We start from the raw sequence: 10,972 nt of genomic DNA, 5'->3' as shown, positions 1-10,972 counted from the left end.
CAGTTTTTGTAGGGGCAGGCATTAAATTAAAACTGACTAAATATTTGAAACAAAAAAACATCGGTGTGAGCATTAAAATTTAATTCGAGGTATTAGACGGAGGGCCAGGGAGAAGGAGATTTTTCAAAAGATCACTTCAATTATATTCTACTGTCAGGTCATACAGACAGTTTTAACTTGATTAAAAAGTGTGCTTGAAAAAAAAAGGAAAGTCTCCCTTTAAGACTGTGGAAATATTAGTAGGCGAGTGTGAATTGGGGGTGGGGGGGAGCACGTCTACTGAAAAAAAATAGAAAAGCAGTTTTATGTACATCGCTGAAACAATAAATGATAATAGTTTGGCGACGATCCCTGACGCTTGACTGGCTCCGCCCACTAGAAGGTTGGAGGGAGATGGACAGGGAGGGAGACACCGGTTTACGACGTCAAAGGAGTACACACACTGAACAAACGCTCAAGAGAGTCGCGCAGGAGAACCAACAGACTGCCACTTCCCTGCGGTCAACTGAAGGAAGCAGAAGTATTCGTGCCAGCATATTCAAGGTGCAACATTTTATTTTGGTCTTACATTTCACTCACAAGGGAAGGAAAAGACATTTCGGGAGCATCTCGTAAAGGAGGGAAAAACCAGCTCGAAAAGGAGGGGGGACTTGCTGATTCCCGAATGAAGGGTGGTCTTTAACGTTGTTTAAACTGGTTTAGAAAAATATCAACGAGCACTAGTCGTCAAATGAATTGAATCGTTGAGACTGAAGTCCGAGGCGCAAGATAGGAAGAGGTCCGCTGTTTTCATCGATTCTTTGCCAAGAGCAGCACCACAGGTAGGATTTCCAACTCTTTCTTTGTTGTTGTTGTTGGGTCTGTCACTTTAGTCCGAATGTGTGAAATGAAGTCGGTGTCATCGTTCGCTTCTTTTGACAGAGATTCTTGAGCCGCGGTGTCACACACGCTGTCACGTTTCTGTCAGGGATTAAATGTTGTCATTACAGGTTTTGTTTTCGCAGGCATCGTCATCTGTGAATATGGACGGTCCAATCACTAGGGTGGATCCAAAATGTGACATTTTAGTTTTACGCTTACATGTTCATGTAAACACCGTAAATAACAGGTGCAAATGTCACATTTACACGCAAACGTGTTCTTATTATCCTCTGCCATAACAAAGCCCCCCGTTTCCACATATTTGGTGATAATATATTAAATATGTATGTTGGCCATCACCGAGTTTATAGTCCTGTAATGTGCGTATGGTGGCTGTAATTTGAAATGCCATATTTTGGTTAAATCTCGTGTATTAAAGTCGACCCTTCAATCACATGTTGGTTGTTTTTGTTCAAATCTATCCATAAACTCATTCTCCAGGGCTGGTGGCATGAGGGTTTAGACTAGCTTTTGACTGAATTTTCCCATCTGCACCTCCCTGCCCAACCTCCTGTTTGCACCTCCTGTGCAGTGTGAAGTGAAGCCCGCAGGCATCTCCTTGCAGCCTCCACTCAGTGTGTTTATGTGTTTCTCGCTCCTCCACAGACTCTCAATGAAGGAGCCTGATGCAATCAAGCTCTTCATTGGGCAAATACCCCGAAACCTAGAGGAAAAGGACCTGAAGCCCATCTTTGAGCAATTTGGCAAGATTTACGAGCTGACGGTGATAAAAGACAAATACACAGGGATGCACAAAGGTAAGGGAGGTTTCCAGTTTGAAAGTACGATATTGAGTCCATAAAAGACTCAATTTGGTTCGGGTTTTTGCTTCCATGTTCTTTTAGATTTGCAGCTGCAACACAAGTCACAGTGTAAAAAAATAGATATTACTCACTTTTGATTGGCACTGTATTCGAATCCCGCTACATCATACTCTGGGGTGTTTACGAATGTTTTAGGTCCATCAGAAGGGCAAAATACAGCATTTAGAGACATCCACTAGGATGATTTACATCCCTAAAAACAATCATAATTAAATCAATTCGCTAAGTCTCTCAAAGCTGAACATGATCGTAAATGCAGAGATTTCAACAAGTTTATGAAATACTTGAACTCATCAGGTTCCTGGGATCGAGCCTAATGACTTGACAGTCACTCCACTACCTGAGTAGAAACCCATACAGCATATTACACACCCATTATGCTTGACAGAGTAGAAATGTAAGGTTAATAGTTATCCTCACTGTCATTTCAAATGCAAATCTCAGCGCGGGAAACAGAGGCGTCATATAAATTCACATAAAGCATCATTCACTTGAGAGACTCGTAGGCCAGGTGGTATTGGTCCTCCAACACCTATGACACCACCTCTGCATACATTTACATATTCATGATTGCTGGAACCCCTAAAAGGTTAATGAAGGCCGTTTTCCATTATGAGGGACGACATACATTTAGTTACAATGGCTTCACATTCATTACCTGTATGCAGATGAATCTTTTGAACTAATCACAGCTCGTTGTCATGTTTGTACTGTTATTTTTGTGTCAGCTGCAGCGGGTTGCTTTATTTTATATGGAGATAAGTGTTCAACACACTTCTCAATGTATTTATCAGTCAATTCAAGGGTTGAATAAAAAGTCTTAGTTCCTTTGAGTTAGGAAGGCTATTTCTATCTTTAAAAAAAGAAAAAAGAAAAAGCAAGGTCCAAAAAGCATGATTGGATGAGTTTGGGGGTGGAATAACAAGACTTGCCCATACAGAGATCCCTTTTCTCCAATAGGGTGACAATATTTTCAGTATTTTGGTTTTCTAAAACAAACACCTTCTGACAATATGTTTGACTTTTAACCGTACAGTAATCCTGGCCTTTAACAAGGCAAATTATCAGCAGCATGTTGCTCAGTCAATGACAGTTGGGCCCATCGAAATGCAAATCTCAGAACATTTTGAAATCACGGATGGATCGGAATTACAGGTCCCACAAGGGCTAGACACTTAGCCTCTTCACACCAGTGCTATTGTGAGCCACGGGCCCTTATCCACGTTACAGTTAGGGGGGGGGGGGATCCCTTTTTGTCAAAAAGGAAAGGGGGTATTCCACATTCGTACATTTTCACTTCCTGTTGGTGTAACGTCTGAGTTTCCCATTGCTATTTGTCTATAAAGTCTATGAGTAAGGATTGCTTGATGAAATGCCAATTTTTCCATTTCGTGCATTAAAGTTACCGCTAGTTTTACTGTTTTACAATTTCACATAGGAAACAATAATACTACTGTAGGAAATAGGAGGAAAATATTATTTCATTATTTGAGTATTTTCTGATTGTCTTTGTCTTGTAATAAAAACACTGGTCATAATTAAATTTTTGAAACAACAGCTCACCTGATGATGTTGACTTAGTCTCTTGTAAACCTCTATGTACTCTTACTTGGCTAAAAACCTCCCTCCATACAAGACTGCACGCCCAACACTGACATTACGCATTAAGTAGCACACAAATTTGACATTCAAATGACATGAGTTTAACATTTGTCCCCATTTTCAGGATGCGCCTTCCTGACGTACTGCGCACGTGAGTCAGCCCTCAAAGCCCAGAATGCACTGCACGAGCAGAAGACACTGCCAGGGGTGAGTGGGTCCTTTGTCTTTTTAAGGCCGTGCCAGCTCACATTAATGTAAAAGACAAACAAACAAAATACTCAGACAGTTTCAGAGTGACGCAAGGGAAAAAAACTAACCAAGTTTGACTTGTACGACCCAAATTACCCTTTAGCTGATATTCTCCAGTCGAAGGAAGCTGCTCTCCCTCTTATGCTTTCCAAAGGATGCAAGCAAAACACATCCATCCCCTTCTTTGCTGCGTGTTTGCGCCACGAGGCTTATGTTTCTCTCCCTTTTCATGTGCATCGCTTTCAACAGGCGGCACCTCCTTCTGAATTTGAATCAAAGACGCTATGCTGTATTAGCATAGCCAGGCAGCAGGTGTGCCAGCATTTCCGGAGCTAAATATGACATGACAGCCAAGTCTCTATAATAAGCCACAATATGAGAGATGAGGAGACAAGGCAAGGGATGACGTGACTGCGTGCACGCCCAACGTGCCTTCGCTTCCTCTTTTGCTAACACGACTTTATAACCAACCATTTCCTTTTTTTATTTATTTTGGTGGGAATTGACATCCTTTACTTCTATTTTCAAGCTTGTCTCCTCTTGAACGTCAGCCCAAAGACTTCTATTTTTTTTTTCAGTAGATGAGTAAGTTAATAAATATACAGTTCTATAGTTGAATGATTATCAGTTTTTGGTTGAGTAATTGTGACTATTCATGACCAATGTGTTTCTATATCCACCATGAGGCGGTGTTAATCACTGTTTGTTTAATTCCTTCTAGGATTACGCCCCCAAAAGACTTAAAAGATTCCCATTAATGGATGTTAAAAGTTGGTATGTGTCCCTGCAGATGCAATAATGGAAAATTTTATCCTGTGAATTTATCTTAAACATCTGACTGTACTTATTTTAAGGAAGTTTTATCCCCCCCCCTCCAAAAAAATATTCAACCAGACAAAAAGACTTGTTTTAAGACACATTGTTTTAGATTAAATTTTGTTTCAGATTGTGTTGGTGAAAACAATTTTTTTTTGTCCATAAAACAAGTGAACAAATCTACCAGTGGAAATGTTGCGAATTGACTCAATAAGATTCTTAAAATAAGATCTTATATCTTAAAAAAAGTCATTTTTCATCAGAACAAATAGATATATAATAAATAGATTCACGAAGGTAAGAGTTTGTGTTTTGCAGTGATTAAATGTGTGGGTTAGTTATTTCTCACTTAATTTTGCATGGATTTCGAGAGTACTGTACTCATCAAAATACTCGATCCCCTCCCGCCATTTCTAATAAATGTTTGCCTCAGTAGGGTCATGATTGACCTGGAGCATTTCCGAATTGACCGTGAGCAAGAGGCAGCTTACACCGCGGATTTTTCATCTGTCAGCGGCACAGCACATATCGACAAACTATTCTCACATGTTCACACTCACACCTACAGACAACTTGCAATTTTCAAATATCCAAACAGGCATGTTTTTGGAGTGTACTTACTTGTATGAGGAGCTGTAACATTTGTTGTATAAATCCCAAGTATTTCCTCGTATGGGATGATTTTGGACAGTTTACTTCCATTTTATATTGAATCCTAATTAGTTTTCCTATGGACAACTTTTAGGCATATACAAGCATTTGTATGTTTAAAGTAGCTTTAAATTAGGGCTTTTCCACATTATGATTGTTCAGTCTTGGTGGAGGTCTGCTGTTGCATTTACCTACATATTTATTTGTCACTTGAAGAGTTGCTGTTGTCAAGGCGGCCATTGCTTATTGTGGTATTTTTGGGACCGTTTGACATGGCAGGCTGCTAGTACAGTTGTGACCAAATTAATCCCATTGTTGGCGTGACAGTAGTGTGACCTTCCTGACCTCTCTTTGGGGATCAGCAGGTCCCACGGCTAAAGTTCCCCCTCCTCTTCTTTTTTACTTTACCAGCCTGTAATCTCTTACTTCTAAACCGCGTGTAACAAGGTTCTGTGTTCACTAACTCGCAACCCCCCCTTTTCTCTCTGCTGGTAAAAAAAAGACAAAAAAACATCTTATTAGTTCCACAGAAGCCAGACCTCCCCTGTCCTGCTCCCAGCTGTGGTGTAATTGTCATCTAATTGCAGCTCCACTGCCTAAAGAATAATGAATAATGGACTCCGGCACTTCATGACCAGCCCCGTAAAAAATAAAATAAAACGAAAACATGACTAAAATTAGAAAAAAGGTGCACCTTACAATATGCTAACTAGTACCCTTTTTGGACTTCATGGTGCATTATGTAAAGATGCTAGGATGGCATGAACAGGACTGTATCATTTACATTCCAGGGTGGGGTGGGGGTTTCCATTGTGAGTTGAACACTACTCCTCTCACAAAAGTGGAAAAAGTCATGCCGCGCAGTATTTTTGTTTGTTTGTATTTCCTGTTGGCCAATGGGCAGCGTATACTTCCTCGTTCCTGGCGAATGATTTGAGATGTTGGGAATTATACTGACAGGATTTTACCATTTGCATTCCGGAGTAGGAAAGAGGTTTTATAGTAAACTGGGAAAGTGTGTGTGTGTGTGTGTTGGGGGTGGTGGGGGTGGGTGGGGTGGGGTTGGTGGTGGCGTGTTTGGAGACAAAGTAAATTATTCTAGAGCTGCATTTTTGTTTTTCTGCCAATCCTGTTAATTGTATCATTGTTTGAAAATAATTTAAACTTCGCAACTGCATGAAGGAGTCTAAGAATAAAATAAACCACGCTCCTAATTATTCTTTACCCTGCTTTACCGCTAATTTAATTGCCCCACCACTGGTACTGTGTCTTACGCAGTTTTCATATGGAGGGTTATAACTATCCTGCTTCCAATACATGAGAGCGCCCCAACCAACCCCCAACCCCCACCACATGAGCACAATAAGAAGGCGGACGTTGACAGATGGCAAACAACAGCACCTGGCCTTGTGTTTAATTTCAGGTGAGAGTGTGTGAATCTATAAGTGAGATGAGAAAGGCTGAGAGTTTGGAGATGTGGATTGTTATTTTTATCCTTTCAGTCCTGAGCAATCATTTTGTAGCTTTTCACTATACAAATGTACATTTATCCTCCATTGAGAGTGGCCATTATTGAACAGTAACGCCATTTGTCGCTCTTGAGCGACGACACATCTTGCCTCATTTTTGTTCTATTAGAATGTCCTACATTGCCCTTCATGAAAAGTCACATAGTTGAATTAATATTCGCTATAAAGCCCCGCTCTGCATTTTTAATGCAATCACTATTTAATCACGTGACAAGTGGGAATGTGTGCGTTTGTGTGTGTGTGTGTAGGGGGATAGGAAATGTGAGCAGGTGTTCACACTCACACAGTTTAGTGAGGGATGTATTGCTTTTGTGTCTGTGTCTCTTTGCTTTTGTGTAGCGTGATGCATCCCGAGTGAAATGCAGACTCATTCATAAATAAGGGGAGATAGAGGTTGTATTATGGGATGTTCTTTCCTATGGCGCACTGGGAGTGTGTTTGAGCCGTTCATATGAGCGCAAAGAGTTGCCTCAGAGTGGAACATGTGACTAATTGTGACATCTAGTCAGCTATAAGGACTCAGACAGAGCAGGGTTGGGGCGTGGGGGTGTTATCAATAGTCTAAAATAAATTCCCCAATTATAGCACAGCCCTTTTATGCAGGGCATGGCGAGAAAGGAAATGGTTGGAGGCCGTAATTTGTACCCCTAAAGTTTCAAGCCGATAGGTTTGTTGTGATACGATCGTACTCTTATCATATGTAAGATTACAGAATTTGCAATCTAGCCAGGAAACAAACCTAAAACAACCCATGATGATGAATGTATCTGGAATCAAGCACACGTCCGCTCATTAGTATGAGTGAATATACAGATGCAAAGACAAGGCAGGGCTGTGACAACTAAAAAGGTCACTTGTCACTCTGCAGCCACTGTAAAGATGAATGCTGATTGGATTTTTGAAGGCTTTACATGGCTGAGAATAAAAGTCAAATTGCGCACACAGAAGCGGGTGGTGGGGGGTGGGCTACATGGTGGAAGTGATGAAACATTTGACAAAATGAACAGACGGTTGCAATACGAGGATGGCAGGGTTGTACGTACATTGAGGCAATGTGTTTATCAGCTTAAATGCAGACATCTGTTCCTGGGGAAATGTGTTTTGGAGTGTGGGGCGTTGTTTGACATGCAAGGGATTCACACAAAAGTTGAAGGGAGGGTTGTTGTGGTAGGCTCTTGGCACTTTGACCTTGGGCTGCTAATCTAAATTGTATGTGTTTAGACGTAGCACAATAGACTTATCGTGGCACAAGCGAGCTCAAACTGAAAATGAGTAAAGTTATCTTTACTCACATGCTGTACGACTGTGAGGGAAATCTGTCTAACACGCTTTTACGTTCCCTCTCTGCTCCACTGAGTCAAATCAAACAGCAGCTGACATGAATATTGAATTACTGGAAGAGATGAGAATTTTTTCGTTATTAAGTTTGTTTTTCAAATGGGTTTCAATTAATATGAAAACATACAAATGGCCTGTGCAAGTTCTCCTGAGTCAAAAAGTATGTCATATATGTGGGTGTAAAATCTAAAAATGGCAGGAACAATAAAACCCAAAATAAGATACAACTAGAATAACAGTCAGTTCTGCACAGACGTCCACAAACAACCCATCTTTATGAATTGTATGATTTAAAAATCACATTTAAGACCATATTTTTTTCCACTCCAGCCGTGTAGGTGCATCATGATCTGCTAAACCATAAATCTACCTTTATTCGATCCTTATCAAATGTTGATATTCTTTTGCTTGCCACATTTTACACTGAAATATATGAATAAACAAATGATGAAAATCATACCTTCTTCCATTGTGCTTGACAGAGGTGATTGCATACTTGGTTGCTGCATCAATCACATTTTATTGGGAACACATTCGACTGATTTCCACAAACATCTCCAGCTAGAAGGGCAAATACATTTTCGTGCATACCAGGAGAGAAGTGCAAACCATTGATTTTGTGCGTGTGCCTGTGTGTGTGTATAACCGTAACTTGTGCTGTCAAATGTGGTGGAATGGCTCAGGTAGTACAGTTGTCATCTCCAAACTCAAAAGCTAATGTATCGATCTTCAATCCACTCGTGACCATGTCAAAGTGTCCTTGAATGAGATACTGGATGCCTAATAGCTGTTGATATTGTGTCATCAGTAGGCAAATATGCACTTCAAGTACCTTAAAGGCAGAAAAGCGCTATACAAGTGAGAGCACAAGGTAATTTGGGCAGTCTTTTTTGTAATTTCTTAATTTTTGTTCAATAATGCATGAATCCTTAACATAAAAGTTGAAAATGAATAATGCTGAATTGGAACTGAGTCACTGATGGTGTAGTAGAACGCTTGCCTGACTTTGGTGTTCCCCCATTGTGGGTGCGAATGGTTGTCTGTGTCTATATGTGCTCTGCGACTGACTGGCAACCAGTCGGGGTGCAACCTGCCTCACGGCCAAATTTAGGTGGGATAGTTTAATCAGGATAAGTGGTGTTGAAAATGGATAGATGGGTGAATTGGGATTAACATTGTCAGAGAAGTATCCATGTAAATTAACATATATTGTTGTGGTTGTATTTTGAAGTGATGTACCACCACATCAAACTACAAGTATTTTCTAATATTTTGGAAATTCAGCTACATTAACAGCAAGAGCAATAATAGTAGTCATAATTAAGCACTGGGCGACACGGTGGAGCAGCTGGAAAGCATTGGCCTCACCGTTCTGATGACCCAGGTTCAATCCCAGCCCTCCCTGTGTGGAGTTTACATGTTCTGCCTGTGCCTGTGTGGGTTTTCTCCAGACACTCTGGTTTCCTTCCACATCCCAAACACATGCAACATTAATTGGACACTCTAAATTGCCCCTAGGTGTGATTGTGAGTCCGGCTATTTTTCTCAATGTACTCTGCGGTTGGCTGGCAACCAGTTCAGGGTGTACCCACCTCCTGCCTGTTGAAAGCTGGGATAGGCTCCAGCAATCCCCACGACCCTTGTGAGGATAAGCGGCTAAGAAAATGGATGGATGGATGGATGGATAATCAAACACTGGTCTGGTGGTGTACTGTATGTGCTCAAAACTTCTTGACATTAATTGAGATTCATTTTGACCCCAATGAAGCTTGATCTTTGCCGGTGGGTATGGCTTGAAAACCACAGGGCTTTGATTCAGATTTGATTTTGACTGGCAAGTTGACGGTGGTGTTCGTGCGACACAGAGGTGCAACGGCTTTAACGCTCTAGACTGAATCGAGTGATTGAATATTATTGAAGTGTGTCCTGATGAGCTGCCACTCTGCTTGATATCTGGGGTTTGTCTCGGAAGCCTGATTCATGTTACTGCTCATACTGCTGTGTGCTCGTGTGTGTGTCCATAGAACAATAAGAAAGCACTTCTGCGTTTATTGCTTTCAATCTGTGATGCTTTATTTGGACTCTAAGCAATCTTGCAATCACATTTATTTATCACCTTTATATTTGTATTTTCACATCTGAATATACACATTTCCACCTGTGCCTACTCTTTCCCCCTGGAGTGTGTCGACAAGGATGAAGACGGAAAAGTGGCAGCGACAGGGAGAGGAAGCTAGAAGGGAAGAAGGGGGAGGTGGCAGGTTGATTACGGTCGCGGGTCTCGTTGCCTGGAGACAGCTGGGACAAGGGATTCCAGGTTGCTAAGCGACCCAGCACGATGCAATGGCCAGCGCGCCTATGTGATGGAGCTAAGGAGAGATAGGGCTGGGAAGGAAAATTGTCTTTGTGCCCCACAGCCCCACCCCTCCAAACTCCCCCCCACCCACCCCCGATCCACCTCAAAGTCTCCCTCCGCGCTGTAAATGTTCTTGAAAGAGAAAAGGAGATCCACTGATATATTAGCCATTCAGAGTATTCAAAAGCAAAATTAAAGAGAATGGCGGTGAGAAAGATGCAACATGGGCGGAAAGAAGTGAGATTTACATCCTCTCTCCGCATAATAGGAAGGGAAGGAAAATGTCACCACTAATATAATCTTATGGACAGCATTTGGTGGGGGCTTGTATTATCAGAAACCTTTATTTGATTGTATATTCTATGAATTTACTCTGTAATAATCCCAGCAAAACCCCCTATAGTATCACAGAGCATGAAGATGTGAGAGAGTGTACTTCTAAGACGACGTCAAGAGAAGATCGATCATGTTTGTTTGGCCTCGTCATCGATGCATATATAACGTCGCTGTGTGTGTAGTGCACTGTTGTGGCGTTGATGAGGCATCTTTTGCTTGAGTGTTGTCTTTGCACAGTATTTTTGTAAACAAGCCGTACAGGGGAGGGGAGGGGAAATTAGAGTAGGGGAGGGGGAGGTAGTGACGGGGGAGGAGGGAAAAGGTTGTAAAATGTGTTTGAGATGAAGGCT

General features: G+C 41.4%; 1 protein-coding gene across 2 annotated transcripts in view; it reads left to right on the top strand.

Annotated features, from left to right (window-relative positions):
* The window catches only part of celf3a (cugbp, Elav-like family member 3a), a 32,856-nt gene continuing 21,884 nt past the window's right edge, over positions 1-10,972 (top strand). Inside the window, exons 1-3 of one of the 2 annotated variants that reach the window (XM_061825641.1) lie at positions 1-821; positions 1,528-1,679; positions 3,472-3,554. In XM_061825641.1, the coding sequence (XP_061681625.1) occupies positions 1,535-1,679; positions 3,472-3,554 (228 nt within the window). In that variant the 5' untranslated portion in view covers positions 1-821; positions 1,528-1,534. The remainder of the gene's footprint in view (positions 822-1,527; positions 1,680-3,471; positions 3,555-10,972) is intronic. The other variant, XM_061825560.1, reaches the window with a different exon arrangement.

The sequence above is a fragment of the Syngnathoides biaculeatus genome, chromosome 1 (assembly GCF_019802595.1).
Source record: "Syngnathoides biaculeatus isolate LvHL_M chromosome 1, ASM1980259v1, whole genome shotgun sequence".
Lineage (NCBI taxonomy): Eukaryota > Metazoa > Chordata > Actinopteri > Syngnathiformes > Syngnathidae > Syngnathoides > Syngnathoides biaculeatus.
This window is presented reverse-complemented; position numbering and strand designations above follow the sequence as displayed.